The sequence below is a fragment of the Amblyomma americanum genome, chromosome 3, assembly GCF_052857255.1.
Source record: "Amblyomma americanum isolate KBUSLIRL-KWMA chromosome 3, ASM5285725v1, whole genome shotgun sequence".
Lineage (NCBI taxonomy): Eukaryota > Metazoa > Arthropoda > Arachnida > Ixodida > Ixodidae > Amblyomma > Amblyomma americanum.
The window spans coordinates 161529556-161556049 of NC_135499.1; the positions used below are offsets into that span (position 1 = coordinate 161529556).

The window sequence follows — 26494 nt, forward strand, 5'->3', positions numbered from 1 at the left end:
TCAACTTCCGCGACTACCTTCGCGAAACTGGACTTCACTCCTTCTTTTAACCATCTGTCTCTTGCATCCCATATCACCTTTCTAAACTTACGCCTCAAAGCACAATTCTCGAATTAAAAAAAATCGCGAATCGCGCCGTAATGTCGCGACCACGCGCCCCCTTCAAAACAGCGAGGCTACCGCAAGACGTATTCAATTCCTAGCACTTCCAATTTGTTTAATTTATTTGAGTTTTTCCATATTTATTTTTTTTTCTAGTTCCAATATTCTGCTTCGCCGCCTCACGCCTTTTTCCCCCTAGCGAATACTTCCTTGGTCATGTGATCGAAGGCGCCCCCGACCCGGTTTTCCCGAGGAACGTGCGAAAAACACCTCAATATCTAAAAAAACGCGAATTAAACCAATGTCATTTGGTTTTTATGCAAACTGTCTTTCAGCCTTCAGCCTTGGCTTTTTTTTTTTCACCCGCTCGCTTCGCCAACAGCTCGATCCACGCGTTCATCGCCACGTTCCTCGCGCATTCCTCTCGTGCTCTGCAGTCGTTCCTATCTGCGTGCCTACAGCTCAACAATACGACCTCCGCCAAGTCAGTGAGTAATAACTTTATTGAGTGTCCGGTAGATTTCAGCGCGACCGGGCCTAGGTGTCCCACGTGGGGACGCCGAGATCTTTCCTCGTCGCCGCCTCGAGGGCCGTCTCTCCGAAGCTCGCCGACATCCGCCAAGTAAGGAAACCTTTTTGTACACAGCCTCATTTTCTTGGAAACGCTCTCTGACGTCGAGTTCCTTCGGGGCAAAATACGATCAGTTCGGCGCCGGGCTTTAGCTCCGAATGAGTCCTAAGCGATACGAGGGTCATCGGTTCACCACCGATGCGACCGGGCTTCTCTAGAACGACGGTGCCTTTCGTTCCCGCAGTTATGCAGGGCGCTCCAGATAGAACTACTAGAGCGCGAATGACTGCGCATCTTTGCAACCTTTTTGTAAGCCAAAACAGGCTACGGCGGAGCCATGCGCCAGTCAACACGGTACGTCAGGCCTAAAGTGATGATCTTCGCTGTCAGGTTCAATCTCTACAGCGGCGTTTGCATTTCGATTGAGGCGAAATGCTAGAGGCCCGCGTGCTGCGCGATGTCATTCCACGTTCCCCAGGTGGCCTAAATTTTCCAGAGCGCTCCACTACGGCGTCCCTCACAGCCTGATTCGCTTTGGGACGTTCACCCCATGCACCATTTTTAACCTTTCCGTTAAGTGCATCGAACTGTTCCAGAGCGAATGGACTAGAAAACAATTTTGGTTTTGGTTGTTTTTATTGACAGCCGGGGTCGTTGCCAGCTTTTGATCAGAATTAGCAAATTCCTCGCACCTGTCGATATATAAGAACAGAGCCACAATCACTCAACAACGGTTTCTCACTATAGTTGTTTATATTTATATTGGGTTAAGAAATTGCTATGCTCGTAGTCTAACGTACACTAATGGCTAAATTCAAGCGCCCCAGGGTTGGCTTTTGAGCCGCGTAGTAGAGAGATTATGACCCCCCTGAAAAACCAGAAAACTGAACGGTGAGACGAATCATCCTTACATTTTAGGCTTTTTTGGCTCTAGGGGGGCTGTAAAGAGGATTCATTCTAGGCCTCTAAACCAAATCACTTCATTAGAAGACATTTGACCAAGTCGTACATCAAAAAGAGTGATCATGTGTACTACCTCCACGTTGAAGGACGTGTCAATTACTAGATATTTTTTTTCTGTTTCATTCGCTCAAGTCATCATTTTACATGTTTAAGACTTGTGACAAAATTTTAAAATGTATATGCTGGTTCCTTGTATCTTGCAAGTGAACCTCAGCGATTTCCTAGCCACTGGACAATTCACACCAAAGTCTCAACAATCAAGCTGTTAAAAAGCATCCTTCAAAGCTGTTCAAAACTTATTACCACCGAAAACGTTTAACAAGGTTATGATAGGATGTGCTCAGATAAATTTCGGCAGTCGACAATATGGAGGTTCTGTTTCGAGAGCTGGAGGCATTTTGTTCTTTCTTCGTGAGCGTTTTACATGCGCAGTGTTATAACTCACTAGCGGCGTGATAACCGACTGGCGTATCATACGGTGCGCGGCTGCTTATCATGAGGATTTAAAACAAAATCCCGGACTTCGCCCGCTTTCTCGCTATGGCTTTCAGGTCCTGCTGGGCTGGGATCGAGGAGCTCTCCCCAATGTGCCGAGGGCTCCTTGTCACCGGGTGCATCTGTTGCTAAACCGTCGTCGTCGCTACAGATGACGCTGGTTTTGCGACGCGCGTCTTGTCTTTGGATCTTTCCTCTCGCGTCTCTTTGAATGCTCCTTTTGTCCGCACGCGGCAGCGATTGTGTAATATTTCTCCCCCAAACTTCCGCCAGCCGTTTGCTTAAAGAGCAAGGAGGTTTTACGAAAAACTTCTAAATATTTCTTTATCTGTTAAACACTAAATCCTTGTTTATTAATCTGCTTTCTTTTCCAGTACGCAACCCCCATATCTCTTGTTTTATGTTGATTTTTCTCTCAGAGGAAACCACTGTGCTATCCGCCTATGGCGCGGCTGGTTCCACGCCTGTTCACCATGCCTGACGCCACCAACCCTGACTGCGACGGAGCAGAGCAACCAAACTCCCAGGACGACAGCGAGGGAAGAAACACGCTGCCTACGCATCTAGGGTACGTGGCCCTATGCAGCCACCGCCAGCTCCAAGCTGCGCACGTCACGCTGCTCTGTCCCTGTCCACGACCCAGCACTGCCGACGCCACGATGCAGGCAAGCCGTGCGCGCACCTGCAGCCTATTGCTGCCTGCCTGACTAACGTGCATGGAGTAACGTATAGTGTGTCCAAAGGTTCACTTCTGGAATGTTGCCTTCAATCTCTCGGTGGTGGTTCATCTGTTCATCTGTCTGATTTTAAACAACATGCTCTTCATGGAGTAGCAGAGGTGCCGGAGGGGAGTGGAAGCGGTTTTGAAAGTTACGCGAGCAACTTTAACGCTTCCAGCGCTGACGGATACGTGAACACAGGGTTTCGTGCTTCAGCATTCGACGACCTGCGACTGCTGTTTGTAGCATTTGTTGTTCTTTCCAAGTGCGCTATTGTGGCAGTTATCCTTCGTAGCTTTGTGACTATATCACTTTATCTCAAGGTGTACTCGAGCACCACCTCTAATACTCGGAAACGCACAGCAGTCTGGCTGCTTTCAGAGGCCATGCTCCAGATATTCTGACATCTTGGGAATACTCCTTCCTTCCTCCAGGCGCAGACCACTGAGATCTTAACTGCCGCCGCCGAGCCTGCCCCGAGCTCCACCGAAGAGGAGCATGGAGTCAGCGCCGACGCCCAGCTCTTCACTGCCAGCGATGAGCTGCCCTCACTTTACCACCGCACCAAGTTGCGCTCGGAACAACTCGGCATACATCTCAGCGCTGAACCACGCCGAGGGTGAGTGAATTAACCCGCACATGATTCGCGAAAAAGGGAGAGGTTAAGACGAAACAGGCGGAGGGTCGGTGAAAGAAGTGCACGTAATACCGCGATAACCACGGCTACCTATGTCTGTATATGTAAATTCATCGGTACAGTAGGCCTATCTGTAAGTTTCTGTGTCAGTTCTATGCATACAGACATAAGCACATTTGTACGCAAAAATTATCACAGGGATTGCGACGCACAGGAGCACAAAAATGTCATCTGCGCACTCGCGCACCAATTTAAGAAACGATTGTTGCATTGGCAAAGCAGATCCACATTCTATTGAACGGCTCAACTGATACATGGTCTAAAACTGTCGCAGATATTGCTGACATTGGAATAGTTTTTACATATTTTCACAACAGGCGCAGGCAGTTGGTGGCATTGTGATCGTGCATGGCTGATGAGAGAGCCTGGGGATAATAATAATAATAATTGGTTTTGGGGGAAAGGAAATGGCGCAGTATCTGTCTCATATGTTGTTGGACACCTGAACCGCGCCGTAAGAAAAGGGTAAAGGAGGGAGTCAAAGAAGAAAGGAAGAGAGAGGTGCCGTAGTGGAGGGCTCCGGAATAATTTCGACCACCTGGGGATCTTTAACGTGCACTGACATCGCACAGCACACGGGCGCCTTAGCGTTTTTCCTCCATAAAAACGCAGCCGCCGCGGTCGGGTTCGAACCCGGGAACTCCGGATCAGTAGTCGAGCGCCCTAACCACTGAGCCACCGCGGCGGGGCCGAGAGCCTGGGGCCTGACTCGAGAATTTGTTAACATAAGGGTTACCGTCGAGGTTTTCTTCAGTAGCTGTGTAAGCGTAAATTGTCAAAAATATAAATAATTAAATAATTGGTTTTTGGTGGAAAGGAAATGGCGCAGTATCTGTCTCATATATCGTTGGACACCTGAACCGCGCCGCAAGGGAAGGGATAAAGGAGGGAGTGAAAGAAGAGAGGATCAAAATAGGTCCGTAATGGAGGACTCTAAAAGTTCGTCAAGTTCCACTTTTTGCATTTTTTAATGAAAAAAGAAATGATTCCATTTCTTTCAAGAAAGCATCATTTATGAAATACTAGCACAAATAATCAAGTATAAAATATAAACATATTCAATTTCAAGTAATCTGACGGGTAGAGTCCAGTTCGTACCTATACCCATTTTTGTTACTGAGACTGAGAGACATGTTTTATGTAATGTTTTATATAAGATGTTTTATGTAAAAGAATGAATCGTGTATCAATGTCTAGTTTTCATTGCGGTACTTATAAATCTTCTTTTTTTTCGAATGACAAATTTTATACCAGTCACTTCACCTGGTCTTCTGAAAAACTTCAGTACTGTATATTTAAGTAGGCAAAAAGCTGCGAAAAATCCAGGTGCTGAGTATCGCAGCGCGAACAGTATGCGCCACGTTGGGCGAAATCAAGTCGCCGTCGTCGTCCCCGCTATTCATATTCCTTCTCCTCACTCTATTCTTTCAATTCCCTGCTCTTTCTCTCGCCCATTTACGTCAAGGCGCCGGATGGCCACCTTTGAAATGTGGAACCCCCCTCGGCGGCTCAGTGCATGGAGCGCTCGGCTACTGAGCCAGAGTTCCCGGATTGGAAAGGTGCCGTGACGGCCGCGTTTCACTGGAGGCTAGACGCCAAAGCCACCAGTGTGCTGTGCGCTATCAGTGCACATGAGATCCCCAAGTGGTCGAAATTTTTCAGGAGCCCTCCATCATGAGACCTCTTTCTCTTTGTCTCTGTCCTTAAGTTTCGCCATCTTCCTTTCCCACATGGTGCGGTTAAGGTGTCCACGCAGAAGTCAAACAATTACTGTGACTTTCATTTCCTGCCAACCAATATATTTTTAATATAAATGTGCGACCGTGCGTGACTGTGATTTTCGTACGCGCCTTGCTTTCAACACTACCAGCATAACCCATCATTCCATATTAAACCCGGCCGTTCCGATATTCATCAAAAAGCATTCACTCTAGTTCACCAATGGCACTAATGCAAGTGCAGTGGCACAAGCGTAAGAAGTCCCACACAAAGACCATAAGTTGCTAAACCCTTTGACTGGCATAGGAATTTAGCACCGCACCCCCGCCCCTCTTGTCGCCGCAGTAATATTATCACAACGGTAAAGACTTTTTTTTCACAAGGAGGTAGCCCAGAACCGGTTAGCTGACAGCTTCCAATTTGTTATTCTACTCTCGCGGTAAAATATAGTTCTGCGGCAAATGCGGTGGCTGAGTGGTTATGGCGCTAGGCTGCTGGCCCAAAAGACGAGGGTTCGATCCCGGCAGCGGCGGTCAAATTCTTGAAGCCCGTGTGCTGTGCGATGTCAGTGCACGTTAAAGAACCCCATGTGGTCGAAATTTCTGGAGCCTTCCACTACGGCGTCTCTCATAGCCTGAGTCGCTTTTGGACGTTAAACCGACATAAACCCCACCAGTTCTGTAGAAAAAGACATGGGTAGTTTGAAAGTTGCTTCTTATCATCGTTCACTGAACGCCGTCACAGAAACGTCGAGTGCAAGCAACGTTGTTCAGGAACTATGTCAAGCTTTCGGAAGGCGTTCCGCTCAACAGCAGGCCAATTTTATGGCTCTGAAGTAATTAAATGGTCGTATAGGAAAGCCGGAATACGCGAGCTTAGAGAGATTTCGGAGAAAAACTAGCAGATATGATTGTTCTTGTCAGTAAAAACTGGATTCTCTGGCTCTTTCTTGGGTGTGTTAACATTAGTTCTGCAGCAAAAATAACTAAATAAATGTAATCTGGCTGAGAAAAACTGACTTCCAAAATATCCCCTCCCCTTGGTTTCAAACTATTGACGTCCACACCAATAAGGAATAGTTGCCGTTATTTTCAAGTGAATGGAGGTGTAGCATAGCCTCTGAGACCACCGCAAAGCCCACCCTCAACCCACTTCGGCAACCCGCCTCCACCCTCCAGAAGCGACGCCCATTAACCACTATCAATAGGTTTCCTGATTGTCCTGTCACTTTTTCCTCTCTGGTAGCATCGTTCAATTGCAAAGCACTTGGCCTTTTGATCAAGTCCTCTTGCTCCCATTATGACGATAGACTGTAGTGTCCTACAAATGTCGGCGACCCCACGTTGTCCGGAGTAAACCGCGAAAAGATTTCTCTCCGTCGTCAATTGCCGTCTGGCCTGAGTTCATTTTGGGCGTTTTCCCAAAACCACAGCCTTTTTAATTTCCAGCCGTATATATTATGTTTCGAGAAAAGATTTTGAGAAATATGATAGCTCTCAGGTACTTAGCCTGCAAATAGGCTCTCTACAGTGTCTTACTTTATTGAATCTGCGACAGTTTGAAATTGTAATCTTTTGTAATCCGCTTTTGAGGTATCTCAGAAAAAGACAACTTTCTACGCGTTGTGGGAGCCATGCTTCACTTTTAACACTCAAGGAGAAAGGAATTGCACGATGTCTTAAAAACCTAGCAAAGTTGAGGTCCTTACTAATGCTTCTGGGGAGGATAGCTTGCAAGGGCATTTTTTATACCGTGGTGCTGCTTAAACACACACTGTGACGGTATTATGCAGGTATGACCACGTCTTGGCCGACCGCTGTATCACCCTCTACATGTGTGGGCGCGAATGCGAGCAGCGGCGAAGTTCCGGAAGTGACCTCATTGCTGACACGATGAGAAACATCTGCTGGGTCAGCGCTGCCTTCTGCGTATGGCGCACGCTCTACCGCCTACGGTGCGGTGTGCACAACCAGGGCTTAGCCCTGCTGCTCCAATAGGTGGCCGCTTGGGGGGTTCAGGCAGCTGTGTTTCGATACGAGGTCACGGACGGCCTGCCCCACCCCGAGAAGCGGTCCCGGGCGCGCGTCGCGGCACCGACACCTCAGCTCGTCGGACAGCGACCGTTCAAAGCGACGTGGCGCCCCAATATTTTTTTCTCCCCGATCCTCCGTCTGGACTGAGTTCGTTTTCCATTTCTCAAGGACCTGAAACGCATCCCGATTACCCGACTGCTGGATATCACTGAAATATTATTTACTGGTTATCAATTTCCTCGGCGAACAACAATTCAAACTATTTTACAAGCAAAATACTTATGAATAATTGCTCGTAAACGTGGCCATACCAGCGCAGTCACGGTTACATCGGCAAGAACATCTCGACGGAATCTCGATCATTGCCAAAAAAGGCGCCGTCGTGCTTGACAGTCCGCAAATGGGATTCATGACCCCACAAACGACGACGTCTTGTTCTGAGGAGCCTCGTAGTTTCGCAGGTGGGCTCAGCCACTCGCCATCTCCATGCCCTGCTCCAGACCAGTGGAAGAAAATCTCGTGCGTGAGCTGTGAACACACTTCTTAATCTGCTCAACTCCAGATGTCCACTGCAGTACCCTTCCCGCCTCGAGGCTGCTTCTACAGACCGCAGACACCACTGCTGAACGTTTTACCGCAGCAGTTATGCAAAGAAGGTGTCGCCATGATTGGTTGCGAGCTAATTCGAGCAGCTATGTTTAAAAAAATTCTTTAAAGTTACATCTAAACTAAAGGGTCAACGCAGAGATTTCAAGTTTGGCTCGAATACAAATAAAGACCCCATCAACAGATGTGTTGCACTAGAATATGCTCGTCGATATCATTTCAGGGTGCCTTTAAACGCCCTGTGCTTAGCTGTTTTCTCATGCTAGGGGCGGCAGGCTTGAAACTAGATGACAGATGATGAAGCTGACGCAGAATTGGAAAGTCCTAATGGGATGATCGTGTGCCCAGGAACATGAAAAAACTCCTTTTATATCCTCAGGTGCGCTTCACGGACGTCGGGTTAAGAAAGCCTTCGATCACGGTCACGCTCAATTTAAAGTTGACGATATAAAGTTGACGGCTGTAGCCTTCGCCCTAGCGCATACTCGAGAGAGCATCACCCTCAGCGAAGATTATGCTTTTGAGCAATGAGAGTTTGACGATGATGAGTGATGACGATGATGACGATGACGATGATGACCGATGATGAGCGTTTGAGACGAAATCCTCTGAAACGGCTATAGCCCTCACCCTAGCGCATACCCAAGACAGCATCATCCTCAGCGACTCCAAAATCATCATCATAGTCATCAGCCTGACTATGCCCACTGCAGAGGACAGGCCTCTACCATGTCTCTCCAAATTAACCCTGCCCTTTACCAGCTGCATTTATCTTATGTCTACAAACTTCTTCATCTCATCCGCCCAACTAACCTGCTGCCGCCCCTGCTACGCTTACTTTCTATTGGAATTCACTCCGTTACCCTTAAGGACCAGCGGTTATCTTGCCTTCCCAGTACATGCCCTGCCGAAGCCCATTTCTTCCCCTTGATTTCGACTAGGATGTCATTAACCAACGTTTGTTCCCTCGCCCACTCTGCCCGCTTCTGATCTCTTAACGTTACATGTATCATTTTTTCTATCCATGGCTCGCTGCGTTGTCCTTAAATTAATAATAATAATATTAACTGTTTTTTGGGAAAGGAAATGGCGCAGTATCTGTCTCGTATATCGTTGGACACCTGAACCGCGCCGTAAGGGAAGAGATAAAGGAGGGAATAAAAGAAGAAAGTAAGAAAGAGGTACCGTAGTGGAGGGCTCCGTAATAATTTCGACCGCCTGGGGATCTTTAATGTGCACTGACATCGCACAGCCCGCGGGCGCCTTAGCGTTTGGCATCCTTAAGTTGAGCCCTTTTCGTTTTTCTCCACGTTTGTGCCCCGTAGGTGAGTACCTGTACGATACACCACCTGTTGTACACTTTTCTCTTGAGAGAACTGCCATTCATGATCTGGCAGACCCTGCCATATGCGCTCCACCCAATTCTCAAGATATAGATAATTGTTTTGGATGGAAAGGAAATGGCGCAGTATCTGTCTCATATATCCTTAGACGCCTCAACCACGCCGTAAAAGAAGGTATAAAAGATGGACTGAAAGAAGAAAGGAAGAAAGGTGCCGTAGTGGAGGGCTCCGTAATAATTTCGACCGCTTGGGGATCTTTAATGTGCACTGACATCGCACAGCCCACGGGAGCCTTAGCGTTTGGCATCCTTAAGTTGAGCCCTTTTCGTTTTTCTCCACGTTTGTGCCCCGTAGGTGAGTACCTGTACGATACACTACCTGTTATACACTTTTTTCTTGAGAGATATTGGTTAACTGCCATTCATGATCTGGCAGACCCTGCCATATGCACTCCACCCAATTCTCAAGATATAGATAATTGTTTTGGGTGGAAAGGAAATGGCGCAGTATCTGTCTCATATATCGTTGGACACCTGAACCGCGCCGTAAGGGAAGGGATAAAGGAGGGAATGAAAGAAGAAAGTAAGAAATAGGTGCCGTAGTGGAGGGCTCCGGAATAATTTCGACCGCCTGGGGATCTTTAATGTGCACTGACATCGCACAGCCCACGGGCGCCTTAGCGTTTGGCATCCTTAAGTTGAGCCCTTTTCGTTTTTCTCCACGTTTGTGCCCCGTAGGTGAGTACCTGTACGATACACCACCTGTTGTACACTTTTCTCTTGAGAGATATTGGTTAACTGCCATTCATGATCTGGCAGACCCTGCCATATGCGCTCCACCCAATTCTCAAGATATAGATAATTGTTTTGGGTGGAAAGGAAATGGCGCAGTATCTGTCTCATATATTGTTGGACACCTCAACCGCGCCGTAAAGGAAGGTATAAAAGATGGACTGAAAGAAGAAAGGAAGAAAGGTGCCGTAGTGGAGGGCTCCGTAATAATTTCGACCACCTGGGAATCTTTAACGTGCACAGACATCGCACAGCACACCGGCGCCTTAGCGTTTTGCCTCCATAAAAACGCAGCCGCCGTGGTCGGGTTCGAACCCGGGAACTCCTGATCAGTAGCCGAGCGCCTTAACCACCGAGCCACCGCGATGGGTCCCCATTCTTATCCTTCTACTTATTTCCTTCTCATGATATGGATCAGCTGTCACTACCTGCCCTAAGTAGACGTATTCCTTTACCATTTACAACCCCTCACTGCCAATTGTAAACTGCTACCCCCTGCTAGTCTGCTGGCTACTACTTTGGTTTTCTACGTGTTTATTATTAGACCCAGCGTTCTCCTCTATCTAACTCATTGATCATGATTTGTAGTTCACCTCCTGAATGAATCAGCAAGCCAATGTCATTGCGAATCCAAGATTACAAAGGTATTCTTCATTAACTTTTATTCCCAATTGTTCCCTGTTCGGGCCTTGGAATACCTCTCTGTAGAATGGCGGTGAATAGCACTGCCGAGATTGTTTCTCCTTGCCTGACGCCCCTCATTATTAGAATTTTATATCTGACTTTATGGAGGACAATGGTAGCTGTGCAGTTGCTATATATAACTTGCAGAATTTTGACATAAGGCTGATTACGATATGCCTGTATAACTGCTCAGGTTTCCACTAAGTCGAATGCTTTCTCGTAATAAATGAAGACTATATATAAATGTTGGTTATATTGTGCGCATTTCTCTATCACCTGATTGATGGTGTGAATATGATCAATTGTGGAATATCCTTTAGGAAAGTCTGCCTGATCATTTGGTTGATCAAAGTGTAAGGTTGCCCTGACTTTATTAGCGATAACCGTAGTAAATACCTTGTAGGCAACGGATAGTAGGCTGATCGTTCTGTAATTTTTCAAGTCTTTGGCTTCTCCTTTATTATGAATTATGATAATGTTTCCCTTCTTCCAAGCTTCTGGTATAGTGGAGGCCATAAGGCATTGCGTATAGAATGGTTAGTTTTTCTAGCACGATCTCCCTCCGTCCTTCAACAGATCTGCTGTTGCCTGCTCCTCAACAGCTGTTTTTATTCTTTCCATCACTCCTAAGGATTTCTTTGCTTCCTCTTCCAAAATGTCTGTCAATCATTTCGCAAAATGGCGAATTACAAACACCTTCCTTAGAATCCTTAACGCCACAAAATTTTCGCCAAATTATTCCGAACTGATATGGGTCCCAGCCCTTTCGGGGAATCCGGGGAAAGAGGCAGCTCACAATAAAGCCCAAGGTTTCGTCGACCGGGCAGAGGATGAGTCTGGCTCCCTGAATTTCACGAAGGACTTCATCACCACATATCATGATCTCACCAATAAATTTAATCTAGAGAGGAGAACTTTCCAAAACGCCTGACTAAAGAACAAGATGTTACGTGGCGTCGTCTACAGACGATATAAATACGCACCCCATCAATCCTCGCGCACATTTATTCCGGATCTATACAATTCGAACTATAAACATCGTGGCAAACGAGCCAACTACGATCACATCCTGTGGGATTGTGGAATAGAGCCACATCCGGGTGATCTAGTTACCGCCCCTTCTCTCGTGCGGTGGCAGTCCGAACTGGCTAGCTCTGACCTCAGAACGCAAGTTCTGGCGGTGAAATGAGCTGACAAAGTCGTCGAGGGCTATGTACTCTCGACCACTTAACACGACCTCTTACCAAGCTCTCTCCGGCGAATAAATTGTTTTACACACTAATCAGATGCGTGCACGAACAAAGACCGTATCCAGCGTAGTAGTCACAGCTGATCACGGCTGTAGTCGTCATAGAAGATTCTGGTCGCCTTTCCCCTGACAAGCAAAAGCATAAGGCCGCGTTTATTTGTTCAGTATACTTCGCACTCCTGAATATCATTTTTCCTTTATTCCAGAAAAAATTCCCATATGGCACCAAGCAGTATAAATGCTTTCCTGAAAGATACTCGGCAAATTGCTTCGTTGACTACCTGTTGTTCATCCTGTTCACTTCCGTTATAAGGCAAATTATTATTATCCAATATCGAAACTAGGGAGCGGATGAGTAGTGCTGCTTTTGTCTCCAGGCATCACTGCTCAGTTGCTTGAATTCTGCTACGAAAACGCATCAAATTAAAGATAAAAACTCATAGGACTATTACGAAAGTTGTAGTTCGAATCTTTCAGCGCTAGCATCTCCTGAACGACAAGCGGTAACAGTAGGGAAGCTCCAGCAAGAGTATAGGATGCTGGGGCAGAGCTGCAGCAGAGAGTTTGTTTTTGAGTCACAACCGATCGCGGACGAAGCAGCTCTAGTGGAGCGGGATGCCCAGTCATTGTTTATTGAATGCCTCGGATACAGCTTCTGTCTTCTTGGCTGTAGCTCCCTTGGTTTTGTAAATTCCATCGCATCGCCTCTTCCTCGGCGGCTCGAACTGCACTGCGTTCGCGTCTTAATTTATCTGCTTCTGCTTCATCATCGTCATGATCAACAAGACTCTGTCCACTGCTGTGCAAAGCGCTCTCCCATAGCTCTCCAATTAGCCCTGTCCTACGACAGCTGCGGCCACCCTATCCCCGCAGTCTTCTTAATACCATCCGCCCACCTAACTTTCTGCCGCCCCCTGCTATACTTTCCTTCAATCGGTATGCAGTCCGTTACCCTTAATGATCATCGTCTATCTTGCGTTCGCATTACATGCCCCGCCCAAGCCCATTTCTTCCTCTTGATTTCGAATAGGGTGTTATTAACACCCCGATTTTGTACCCTGGCCCGCTCTACCCACTTCCGGTCCCTTAATGTTAGATCTATCATTTTCCTTTCATAGATATCTGCCTTGTCATCAATTTAAGGTTAACCCTTTTCGTTGCCCACCGCGTTTCAGCCCCGCAGGTGAGTACTGGTAAGATACACTGTTTTATACTTTTTTCTCCTTATGCGACCCGACCCGATGAGTCTTCTCTCTTACGCCAAACGCCTTGCTTGTTTCCATGGCATGTAAGGCAGGATTGTTTACAGCGGGCTGGGCGTTATCGCTTAAGATGACGAGCTCGCCGTATCGCTTAGAGGTCTGAAGGTCCCACTTCCATCATGACGCTGCAGCAATAATCACCAGAAGCGCGCAGGAAGTTTTCGTGTGTGCGGATTAAACCCTGTTTGTTTTCAGAACGCTTCTTTCGTCTTCTTTTGTGTTCCCTGATGCGGTGCGTACCTACTGCAATAGAGTCAATAGATAGGTTTTCCAGTGACAATAGACTGCAATCGCGGGGGTCGGCTCTGACCCCATCAGTCCGTGATCGGTGGCGTCAAAAAGATCTGCCACCAAGTGAAAGATGCCCTCACTGTAGCGCTGCACCGGACATTTGTGATGTGCCCCGCCGCGGTGGCTCAGTGGTTAAGGCGCTCGACTACTGATCCGGAGTTCCCGGGTTCGAACCCGACCGCGGCGGCTGCGTTTTTATGGAGGAAAAACGCTAAGGCGCCCGTGTGCTGTGCGATGTCAGTGCACGTTAAAGATCCCCAGGTGGTCGAAATTATTCCGGAGCCCTCCACTACGGCATCTCTCTCTCTTCCTTTCTTCTTTCACTCCCTCCTTTATCCCTTCCTTACGGCGCGGTTCAGGTGTCCAACGATATATGAGACAGATACTGCGCCATTTCCTTTCCCCCCAAAACCAATTATTATTATTATCATTTGTGATGTGCGACACATTCTGTGGACGTGTCCAGCAACGGCTTCTGTTAGAAGACGGCTTCTCAGTGAGGTGGTGCGGCGGCATAACTGCGCATGTGATTATGAGAAGTTGACAATGGACAGTCACTACACCGGCAACCTCTGCGACTACCCCGGCGGCGCTGGACTTCACTCCTTTTTTTAACTTACTATCTCCTGCATTCCATTCTCCCTTTTCTCAACCTACGCCTCATAGCACATTTCTCGAATAAAAAAAATTGCAAATCGCCGCTTCTTGTTGCAACCGCGCGCTTACATTGAAAAAGACGAGATTACCGCAATATTTGTTATGTTACTTTAAATTTTATTCCCTCGTTTTTCATCCATATATTTTTCAAAATTCACGCTTGGCGCTAATATTTTGTCGTAATCGTCTATGGGAATTCCCTTGTTTACGCCACTAAACCTTGGCTAATCCCCGATATGGGTATCTGCTAACAACAAAAACAAAGTGGGGTCGTGCGCGCGCACACGCCACGTGATCGAAGGCGTTGGTGGTAGTGGCTGTTTATTAAAATAATAGTAAAAAGGAAGGAAAAGATTTTTGCTAGCCCCGGCATCTGCCATCGATACTGAAGCACCTGAGCTGGGGCAGCAGAAATAAAGGATAGCAGGCAGAATGGAGAAATGAAATGAAAGAGGTGAGGGGACAGGAAGAGAGGATAGGGAGAGAAGTAATATGTACACGCTGTTTACACAATAAGAAACGTGTCCAGGTTGTGCGCGTGATTAGTTCATTTTAGAGGAATTAAATCACGCACGCGCACAGCACTGTGTTGGCTACAACTGGAGTGGGGCGTCCAGTTTTTAATCGTTCAAGGTAGAACTCGCGGAGCGTTCGGTCACTGCGTGTAACTACCTGACGGAGAACAGACGGGACGTCAAGCCCGTGTGTTCGAGGAATGCACAGAGGCTCACCAATGTTCGCTCACGAGTGCGCGCACTGCCCTGCGGCCACAATAGCGTCTTGATGGAGTCTGGTAGTATCATTGCACGTTGCACGGAGGATCATTGCACGTTGTGACCGTGTGACCGTGTAAGTCCGCGACAGCCGGTGACACTGTCGATGCGCTCACCTCCTGCGATGCGTGGGTCGGGGTGCTGCTTTCGGAGATGGTCGTGGATGGCCGCACGCACGTCCTCTAGCGCAAGGGGCAGATCGCTGGCAGGTAGTTGGTGTGCAGCGGTCGCGAGGTCGTCAGCTCCTTCGTTGCTGGCGATGCCGCAGTGACCGGGCACCCGCTGTGCACGCACGGCACATCCTCTCTGCGCGAGGCGCTCGATGCGCGAGCGAATTTCCCGCACTAGTGGAGTACCGCGGCCGTTAGATTGCAGGCGGATGAGGGCGGCACGGGAGTCGCACAGCAGAGCACTCATGGGCGGCGGAGGCCCGAGGGTGAGCAGCAGGTCTAGCCCGAGCCGCATCCCCATCAACTTCGCCGTGGTGGAGGAGCCCAGGAAGATTGCGTGTTGCTGGCTGTGCAGTCGCAGGGCGGGGATGGTAGCCGCCGCAGCAAGGGAGCAGCTGTCGCGGGCCACTGAGCCGTCGGTGTACACAAGGAGATGGTCCTGCAGCTCCTCGTGTATGACGGCTCTGGCCAGCTGCTGCACAGCACAGAGGGGTGTGCTCCGCTTCCCCGCAATGCTGACGATCTCTCGCTGTACCTCCGAGGCAGCAGGCCAGGGCGCGCAGGACCCGTAGGGGGGTGGGCCTTGTGTCAATTGCTCATACTCGAGCAGCACCGCGCCCATTCGTGAGCGCGGGTGCGAACGCATACGCTGCAGCAGGGAGCCGCCGTCCGGTGCCCGGTGAAGCCGGTCGGTGTGATTCAGTGCCCTGCGCGCTGCATGGAGCTCAAGTGGCCACGCTCCTGCCTCGGCCAACGTTGCGGCGCACTGCGAGTTTTTGGGCAGGCCTAGGCACACGCGCAGGGACTTGCGGTGCTGAAGCTCGAGTTTCTTCCAGCACGGCTTGCGCACCGTGACGAGCGGCAGCGCATAGAGCACCGCCCCCAAAGCTGCGGCATTGTATAGCCGCAGCGGGGCATGCTGGGAGATGCCCTGGCCTCGAGCGGTGAGCTTGTGCACGGCGGCGGTGATCCTCTTCATCTGCAGACAGGCCTTGGTCGCCGCGGGGCGGAAGGAAAGGCGCCAGTCGATGTCTAGACCAAGGTACCGCACCGATTTATGCCAAGGAATCGGAGTCCCGTCAAGTGACTGTGGCGCAAGGTGCGCGCGCGAGCGCGAAACGCAGGCCATGGCCACCGATTTGTCCGCGCTCAGCGACAGACCAAGGCCGCGCAAGCTGGCATCGATCGCGGTCAGGGCTCCCTGAAGGCACCCCCGCACGCGGAACGCCTCACCCGGTGGTCCCCGGCATCACAGAGCTATGTCGTCTGCATATATGGACATGTACATATGGTGTCGGCCGCTCGTGGGGAGGGAGGCCGGCACCACCGACATGGCCACGTTAAACAGAAATGGTGATTGCCCATGTCTACCGGGCGAGGCTTGGAGAGCTTACCCCCTACTCGCACGCGCATGGTGCGCCCGCTCAGGAAGCCATGAACGTATCGCAAAAGGCGCCCGCTCACACCGGCCCCCTCAAGCACCGCGAGAATTGGTGCTCGGTGAACGTTGTCAAAAGCGCCCGAGACATCCAGTAGTAGCAGCAGCGCAACCTGGCCTGCCACCCTGGCATGATCCAGCGCTGTAACAACGTCCGATATAGAATCAGCCGTGCACCGCATCCCACGGAAACCCGTCTGCCGCTCGTCAAACAAATCAGCCTCCGTAGCCCGCTCGTTCAGACCCTGCAACGCCACATGCTCCATGAGCTTACCTGCCGCCGATGTTAATGCCACTGGCCGGTATCCGCTCAGCTCCGTAGGTGGACGCCCTGACTCTCGGATGGGACAAACGACCGCGGTTCGCCTATCCTCCGGTAGCTCCCCACGTTCCCACACCACGTTGATCTGCTGCAGGAGGATCTGTCGTTGCTGCGCATTCAGGTTTCGCAGCATCTGGTATGTCACCCCGTCCGGTCCGGGCGCCGAGCGGCGGCGGCAGCGCTGCAGCGCATTGTTCAGTTCCGCCGCGGTGAACGGCACATCACATGGAACTTCCGAGGCGACGGACGAGGGACTGGCGTCGCTTCTCTCAGGAGCAGCTATGTTAGCTGCGTCGACGGCGTCGCCGACGCAGTATTCTACAGGAACGTGCGAAAAACACCTGAGGTTCCAAAGAAACGTGAATTAAATCAATGTCATTTCGTTTTGATGCAAACTATCTTTTATTTTTCAGCCTTGTCTTTTTTTTTTCACGCGCTCGCTTCGCCCAACAGCTCGAGCCACGCGTCCATCACCACGTTCCTCGCGCAATCCTCTCGTGCTCTGCAGTCGTTCCTATCTACGTTCCTACATCTCAGCAATACGACCTCTGCAGAGACAGTGAGTAATAACTTTATTGAGTGTCCGGTAGATTTCAGCGCGACCGGGCCTAGGTACCACACGTGGGACGCCGAGATCTTTCCTCGTCGCCGCCTCGAGGGCCGTCTCTCCGCACCTCGCCGACATCCGCCAAGTAAGGAAACCTTTTTGTACACAGCCTCATTCTCTTGGCTACGCTCTCTGGTGTCGAGTTCCTTCGGGGCAAACACCGATCTGTTCGGCGTCAGGCTTTTTAGCTCCGACGCAGTTGCAAGCGATATCAGGGTCATCGGTTCGCCATCGATGCGACCGGGCTTCTCTAGAACGACGGTGCCTTTCGTTCCCGCAGTAATGCAGGGCGTTCCGGATAGAGCAACTAGAGCGCGAATGACTGCGCAGTTTTGCCGCCTTTTTAGCAGCAAAAAGAGGGTACGACGGAGCCAAGAGCCCCTCAACACACTGCATTAGGCATAAAGCGACCAACTTCGCTCCTTTAGTACAGTCCCTGCAGCGGCGCAATCAATGTCAAATGCTAGAGGCCCCTGTGCTGTCCGATGTCATTGCACGTTCCCCAGGTGGCCGAAATTTTCCAGAGCTCTCTACTACGGCGTCCCTCATAGCCTGAGTCGGTTTGGGACATTAACACCATACACCATTTTTAACCTTTCCGTTAGGTGTGTCCAGCTGTTCCGGAGCGAATGGACTAGACAGCAATTTTGGTCTTGGTTTTTATTGATAGCCGATGCCACTGTTAGCTCCTTACCAGGCATTAGTAAATTCCTCGCATCTCTCGATAAAGTAAGATCAGAGCCACAGTCACTTAAGAACGTTTTCTCTCACCGTAATTAAATCAAGAAATTGAAACCCCCTTTTGCTGTGTTCGTACTCAACACTAACCTACACTACTGTTCAAGTCATAAGACCTCAGGGCTCGTTTTGAGCCGTGCAGTAGAGTGATCATTATCGCCGTTTGCTCCACTGACGTCCTGATTTTTTTCAGCGTATCCCCAAGTGGTCGAAATTATTCCGGAGCCCTCCACTACGCACCTTTCTTCATTCACTCTCTCCTTTATTCCTTCCCTCACGGCGCGGTTCAGGTGTCGCCGATATGTGAGAAGATACTGCGCCATTTCCTTTCCCCAAAAAACAAACCAATTCCTCAAATTAGTTGCTTTTGAGGAAAGGAATTGGCGCAGTAACTGTCTCACATCGACTCGCTGCAAATTTTTCGTCCCTCTCAGGTCTAGGTGGACACCTTAACCACACCATGAGTAAAGGTTAATATTTGGTTTTAGGGGGAAAGGAAATGGCACAATATCTGTCTCATATATCTTTGGACACCTGAACCGCGCCGTAAGGGAAGGTATAAAGGAGGGAGTGAAAGAAGAAAGGAATAAAGAGGTGCCGTAGTGGAGGGCTCCGGAATAATTTCGACCACCTGGGGATCTTTAACGTGCACTGACATCGCACAGCACACGGGCGCCTTAGCGTTTTTCCTCCATAAAAACGCAGCCGCCGCGGTCGGGTTCGAACCCGGGAACTCCGGATCAGTAGTCGAGCGGAGCTCCCGGGTTAGAACCCGAGTGAAGGTTTATAGCTAATTTAGACAGAGGTATCGTAATTGGCTCCGGAATAATTTCGCACATGGATGGAAATGAAAATTGCTTTTGGGGGAAAGGAAATGGAGCAGTATCTGTCACATACCGGCGGACACCAGAACCGCGCCGTAAGAGAAGGGATAAAGAAGGGAATGGAAGAAGAAAGGAAGAAATAGGTGCCGTAGTGGAGGGCTCCGGGACAATTTCGAGCACCTGAGGATCTTTAACGTGCACTGACAGGGAAGCCATTGCCTATTCACAGTGCAATTGACGTACCCACTAGTGCAGTGAGCCAGTTGAACTTGCTGCTCAGAGGCTTCACACAACCCGTAGAGTGCGGCTAGAAGTTCTTTCTCACAAGAACGGCCATTAAGCTTTAAGTTCAGTCAACAGGCTGTATTATCAAAACAACTGCCCGCAACTTACGCCACCTGGAGTTCTTTAACGTGGGCTAACGTCGCACTGTAAACACTTTCATGGATATATAGCCTTTGCGGCCGAGATTGAGAACTGCACTTGGGATAAGAAGCCGAAAGTCAAAGCCACTGAGACACCGCGGCGTGCGAATGATAAAAATTGTGCGCTTGGAACTGGATGTCCGCGTATCTCAAGACCACACTGCTGAGTAGAAGCCATTTCCTCTCCCGTGGAATAAATATCTGCCTCAGACTTGCACCCAGTGCTGTCATCTGTTTACGAGCAGTGACGACACATTTTGATAGTGATCACTCCTTTAGCACCGAGCAAGAGTATATACTTTCTGCATTGTTCTCCTTTTGTCTGTTTTATTGCCGTTTCAATCATCCAGCCCTCAACTCTAAAAGTAAAGCGGTTTCTTGAGAGCTTTCTCTTATTGCTTCAGTAGCCTTCCTATTGGATTCAAGTTGTGGTTTATACAGCGCATTTTTTTTTGCCAGTTCACTATTTGTGAATGTCTCCTTTTCTTTCTCTTAACGCTAGAGTAAAGATTGCTAGTTCACTATGTCTACACTTAGTTATTTCTTTCCAGTTAACGCTCAACCGGTTTACTAGTACATTGTGTCTAAGTCCCCTTTTTTCAGGTTAACGCTGAAACAAAGCCGCTGTCTTCTATTGGGGTCGCTGCCACAACCCGGACACGGCCCATGCAAGAGCTCGAGCCAGGCCCGCTGACCATGCCTCGAGACGTAATGCAGAACCCCTGGGCGTGCACAAGAGTCCCGACTGAGGTTTGCATCCACCTTTGAATCTCCGGAAGTTTCTTATAGCAGCGGCTTTCCACGGCTTGTTTATCTGAAATAGTGTGAACGTTTAAGAAAAGTAATTGCGGTAAGCCTCATCTCAATAGTAGGCGTCTTCATTAGATGCTTTGCAGAAGCAGCATTACCGCCATCCGCGCTCCTTGCTGTTCCGACTGCAGGAAGAATGAAGAAGATAGTGCACGGCCCTGTACGTTGCAGCGATTGTGGCTCAGCTTGAGAGAGTGGGCAGGTCCGTGCACTTTGTTTTCGTTTCTGCAGTCGCAACAACTTTCCTCTAGCTCAAGCTGAACCACAGTCGCTGCCACGTCCAGACACTAGGGCAGTTGAGATGTGAGGGGACAGATTGAAAGACGCGCGTCGCAACAACCGTGCCCGCCGAATCAAACGCCAGTTAAAACAGCTACCCCAGGCCCACTTCCTGCTGTTGCTTCTGTTGCAGACAGGAAGAGATAAAAGGAAAGTGTAAGGGCCTGCCTACTGGCTCAAGCCGAACCACGCTCACTGCCGCATGCTGAAAGTAGGAGTTAAAGGATAGGAGAACAAAGAAAGAAAAGGTGCGCGCTATTATGCCCCAGGCCGATCCCGGAGGCTGTGCAATACCGGGCCGACCCGTGCCAAAGTGCTTCAAGCACTCCGCCATTTTCCAAAAGATAAGTTTAATATTTTGGGTCCAAGGACCCGCAGCAGGGATTAATTCAAGTATCGGGTATATTCTCCTTCATGAATCGTTCCCCGGCTATTTCTATACCTGCTTGAAATTTGGTTTTTTTTGGAGGAAAGGAAATGGCGCAGTATCTGGCTCACATCTCGAGCGACACCTGAACCACGCCGTAAGAGAAGGGATAAAGCAGGGACTGAGAGAAGAAAGGAAGAAAGAGGTGCCGTAGTGGAGGGCTCTGGAATAATTTCGACCGCTTGGGAATCTCAAACGTGCACTACCTTCACTGACATCGCACAGCACACGGCCGCCTTTGCGTTTCGCCTCCGTCGAAACGCGGCCGGTGGTGGTGGTGGTAAAAACATTTTTTAATTATAGAGAGAGGTGTTGGGGTCCGTGACCTGAAGGGTCACGCCCTTACAACCACTAGGTGGGGATGCCTAGTCAGGAACCCCATTGGCGGCTGCCGCAGCCCGGGCACGCTGCGTTAAGGCCCTTTGGGCCTGGAGGGTGCAGCAGCCGGACAGCGTCGCCTCCCAGTCCTCTCGGGTGGGGTTTGGGATAGGGGGTAGGGATGGGTTCTGCTGGCAAGCCCACACCATGTGGTAGGTGTCCGACACCTCCCCACAGTGTGAGCACCGCCCGTCGAATTGAGGATTGAAATGCTTTAGAGTTGCCGGGCACAGCATCGTGTTAGTGAGCAGGCGCAGGAGTACCCGCTCGTTGGCCTTCCCCAGCCCTTTGCAAGGAGTGGGAAGAGTTTGGTGGGTGGATTTGTAGTAATCGCATATTTCCTTAAAAGTGTAAACCGGATTGAAATCGGAGTCCTGGTCATCGTCGGGTCCCGAGGGAAACGCCCGGAGAGAGAGCGCGCGGGCGGCGGCGTCGGCTGCTTCGTTTCCGTGGAGGCCTTGGTGACCTGGAGCCCAAATAATAGATCGGTGCGCAGGATCGGAGTCTCCGCTACAATTTTGATAGATGCGATAAGCCAGGGGAGTAGCCCACCCTTGCTCGACGTTTCGACAAGCCCCTCGCGAGTCGGTGATTATGTATTTGGAGGAGGAGTCGGAGGCTGCCAGGGCGATGGCGACCTCTTCTGCGTGAATTGCTGACTAGGCCTTGAAAGTAAGGGCGTCTACTGTTTTGCCCTCGTGGACGACCGCGGCCGTGTACCATCCCTTGGTGTCCGGGCCGGAGGCGTCCACGTAGAAGACTCCTGGTTTATTCCCAAAATTGCGGTCCAAGGCTTCCGCCCGAGCCTGGCGCCTGCCATTATGGTCCTCTTTGGACATGTTGGTGGGGAGAGGCCGCACGTGGAGGGCGCGTCTTCAGTGTACGGGAAGGCGGCATCTCTCCTCTGTGAATTGGGTGTGCTGGATGTGAAGTCGGGCTAGAAGGCGGCGACCCGACCGACGCGGTCGGGTTCGAACCCGGGAACTCCGGAACACTAGCCGGGCGCTCTAACCACTGAGCCACTGCGGCGGGTAATTATATACGTGCTTAGAACGACGTTCGTCTGCTTTTTGATGCCAGAACTTTACCTGGCTCATCGCGCGAAAACTACACCGTCATCGGAAACCCGCTGCCGAACCGCCGCCGAATAGGCCGCCAGTTTCGCCAACGCCATGTACCTCAAAGCCTGATTGAGGTGTCCGCTGAGGCTGTGATCCAGTTGAAGTTCAAACCCCTGGCCGAAACGCGGCCCTCATAGGACGTCATCACTCCTCCTGGAGCAATAGGCCGCCTAACTCTCTTTTGCCACGTACCTCAAAGAGCGATTGAGGTCTCCACTGACCCAGGAAGCCAGATACACGCCTTTCCATTCCTTCCGCTGGGTTTGAGAAAAGACAGGTTGTCTCAATTTGTAGGAGGACACCGCCGCCAACGCACAGCGCAATTGACGTGTCCGGTTCTATTCTTTCTGCGTTTATTGCACTCTATTTATAAAGTTATGTCGCTTCTGCTCATCTGTGCATTATAGTTTTACGTCTTGGTTTATAGCTTTAGTCACAGCAGAGGAGGATTATGATACTAAAGTGAGTTTGTGATGTCATAGCTTGAATCAGGAAAAGGAAATGAATATGGACTCTGCATGTTTCGCCTCCATCGAAACGATGCCGCCGTGATCGGGTTTGAACCCGGGTGCGCTGGCTCTAGCCAAGCGCCCAACCACTGACCCACCACGATGGATAAGATCCAACTTTAGGCAAGCTTTAAAAACGTATCCAGGCGCAGTAGCTGAACACGCGTTGAACCATGTTTAACGCATTTAGAATGCATTTTGAACCAATTCCACTGCATATTGTAGGGCGTCCCAAAAATCCTCTAAATCGTCAGTTTGTATTCTGATACCTCATTAAGATTATTTTTTTCTCGTCGACAAAAAAGCCTGAGAAATATAGGAAAATCCACGAGACAATCCACTCTTCTGCCAGGACAGTAGAGGTCTCAAACGTGGAACAGGTGAACGTAGCTGAGCACATTGGTGCTGCGAATATGACAGGGCAAAATCAATGGCTATCGAGCGATGATACGTTCAGTAGTTTCACACTTGAAGCCACTGCTGTTTGGCCACGCTAACGAACTGTCACGTTTATATATATTAGATTTCACGGGCTCTTCCTACAACGCGCAAAATAGCTTACCTAGAGCACTAATAAAAGCAAAAACAGATGAATCAAATATTTTTTGCAGGGGCGCTCTACAATTTGGCAGTGTAATTTTTCGTCCGACACGCCGTAGCCGCATGGTTAATTTTTTTCATTTTGTTCTGCTACTCAAACAAGTTACCCTCACATACAGTGGTTACCAACGTGGTCCTGGTTCTGTTCAACTATTGTGCTCCCGTACGCTTTTAAAGTTTGGCTAAAATTGCCTGGGACACATGGGCCTAAAAACCTCGTATGAAAGAAAACGTTGAGGGGAAAAAACGAAAACACGGGGAAACCAAGGCTTTCACTTTTTCTTTTTTTTTCCTCTTTTGTCAATGTTTTCATTTGCACGAGGTCGGCCTGGATTAGATGAGACAGCTTTGCAGAGAGATTAAAACTACTTCACTCAACTTCTTCCTGCCCATGCAAACAAGGAAACACGACACCCAATCACCGACGGCTTACTTTGCTTGAAATAACACTTTCAAAGACTCTTCAAAGTGGTCCCATGACCACCGGTACCATGCCGGCCGCGGCAGCCCTATTTCAGCAGATGCACATTAAAGAACCCCCTGGTGGTCTAAATTAGAAGGCCTCCACTTCGGTGTCCATCATAGCCCACGTGTAGATTCGGGACATTAAACCCCACAATAAAAATTTATCAATAGTTGGGAATAAAACAACTTACCACAATTCCTGCTAAATAGCGCTGATTCACTGCTTGTATTTTTACAGTTGGGTTCAGTACGTGAATTGAATTTTAATATTTTGTATTTTAAGACTTCTTCTTACTCGCGTTGCTTCTGTTTATCTGTGCATTGAATTTTGATTTTGCTTCTTTGGTGCAGAGCTTTTAGTGATAGCAGAGGAGGCAAGGGCATGAACTTCAGTTTATGATGTCCTAGCATGAATCAGGGAAATGAAATTAACTTGGGCTAAGCATATTATGTGGAGAACACATAATCGTGGTTCTTTGAGGTGGTGGAGAGATTCCAGAAGAGAACAAAAGTAGCAGGATGTGCCAGAACGGCTGGTAGGCTCATGAGATAAGGAAGTTACAGGGTTAAGATGGCCGCTGCTGGCGCATGAAAACGTAGGCGCAGCTGTGATTGGCATCGCGATGATGATGATATCGTATGTCGGAGTGAGCAGCTTCTTGGAAACCTTCAGTGGAACTAAATTTTGTATGACTTGAAAACATAACAGTCCAGGTTAGATTTTTTCTACTCGAGTTAAACAGAGGTTGAATTCTGACCTTTCAGTTAGGTCTAGTGTACTAGTAAAATAGGTTAGGTCTAGTGTACTAGTAATAGTGTACTAGTAAAATAGGAAGCCTCTCCGTATTATCTGTGCCTTGTCTATTTTAATCCGAGTGCTTTTACTAATGAGCTGTGCTTGCTTTATCGACAGCCGCTGAACTTTTATACCTACCATCGTGGCATAGCGCAAGAAACGTTCCGCATCACCCACGGCCTGAAAAAGTCCTTCGACAAGATTAAAATGTGTGAGCAAAAGTGAGTATATAAGGCACTCTTCCTTTGAATAAGTTTTCATCAGCAATTGTCAGATAGCTGCATGTGGATTGTTGTGCCCGTTGAGAATTTTTTTTTCCCCTTACTGCTGCTTTTTTTTTTTGGAGGGGGGGGGGGGGGGTACGGCTAACTGTCGGAAGTTTGACCTCGAAGGGTACTAAAAAAATTTTGGAATAATGGTGTATTCGAATCGAAAGGATTGCTAAAACTCGCTTTGCGCTGACGGTAGCAAAGCGTCGGTTCGGAACCACTGCAAGCTCCGAGTTCGAATCACCGACGCACTCCGATGCACCATTGTTGCGTTGTAAACACTGCGCACCGTTAAAAGTGTCTCATCATGTGTTTTCACAGTGATAAAAGCCGCATACGGAAATTTTCACTACGTTACGTGTCTCGTAAATGTAATCTACGTGGCCATGCGCAAAATAACGTCCGCGGCGGGACAAGGGCCTTTCCCATTGGCCAGAGATTAACCACCAGCTGCACCAGCTGCGGCCACTTATCTCTGAAAGCTTCCTTATTTCACTAACCTTTCTGACTCTCTTCCACCAAGCTGTTAGAATTGCCTCCTGTTTGAAGCCACAACGTTATTCTAGAGCACCATCGATTATCGGCTCATCGAATTGCCTGCTCTGCTTATATCCCCTTCCTCTCCACAAAGACAGTGACTATATCCTTAACTTCTGTGTTTCCGGCGTAGTCGCTGCAATATCAGAATATAAACATCGTGACCGATGTAAATTCATAGACAGGCTAACATGAAATGAGGGAGCGACAACCAAACGCTACAAGTAGAGCCTTGCAGCCTCGAGAACTCAAACCAATAGGGAGATAACAGCACGATAGTGGGCTGCCTGCGAATGCTCTTGAGTGCAATGTCGTTGTAGAAATAAACCTTGTGAGGGCACATTTGTGATTCTAAAGGAGAACAGCAAAATATAATGGAAGAATTACAGGAGTGCCTAATTATCACTATGCAATGACTATGCGTCACTGTTATTTTCTTGAGCACTTCTAACTGCTCATATCTTACCTTCCCTTCATATTTTAATATTTATATATTATAAATTCACGTTCAATCATTCACATTCTGACATTGTCAATTTTACGAGGTCATTTTTTTTCATCCTCCCGTGGCAGCGACCGTCAGTCCCCTCCTTCCTCTCCCCTACAAATGCACAGATTTTTCTCTTCCCCTTTTGCCACCAGCCAACCGTGGCATATGGCAGGTGGTAAGTGTGCATAACGCTACGCCGCCTAGCGCCGGACACTTTTTCTTCACGGTGGGACTTCTAACATTAACGTATAAGAAAATTGCGGTGGTAGCGTTCTGACGCAGACCCTAAATGTGACACAGGAAGGAGCCACAAAGGCACAACCGTCAGCGGGGT

The 26494-nt window shown here is 49.1% G+C and overlaps 1 protein-coding gene across 2 annotated transcripts in view; it reads left to right on the forward strand.

The window, feature by feature from the left end:
• Positions 1–569: 569 nt before the first annotated feature.
• The window catches only part of LOC144123434 (uncharacterized), a 32611-nt gene continuing 6686 nt past the window's right edge, over positions 570–26494 (forward strand). Inside the window, exons 1-3 of one of the 2 annotated variants that reach the window (XM_077656258.1) lie at positions 570–724; positions 20083–20229; positions 24982–25085. In XM_077656258.1, the coding sequence (XP_077512384.1) occupies positions 20146–20229; positions 24982–25085 (188 nt within the window). In that variant the 5' untranslated portion in view covers positions 570–724; positions 20083–20145. Of the gene's footprint in view, positions 725–20074; positions 20230–24981; positions 25086–26494 lie in introns of those variants that run through there. The other variant, XM_077656259.1, reaches the window with a different exon arrangement.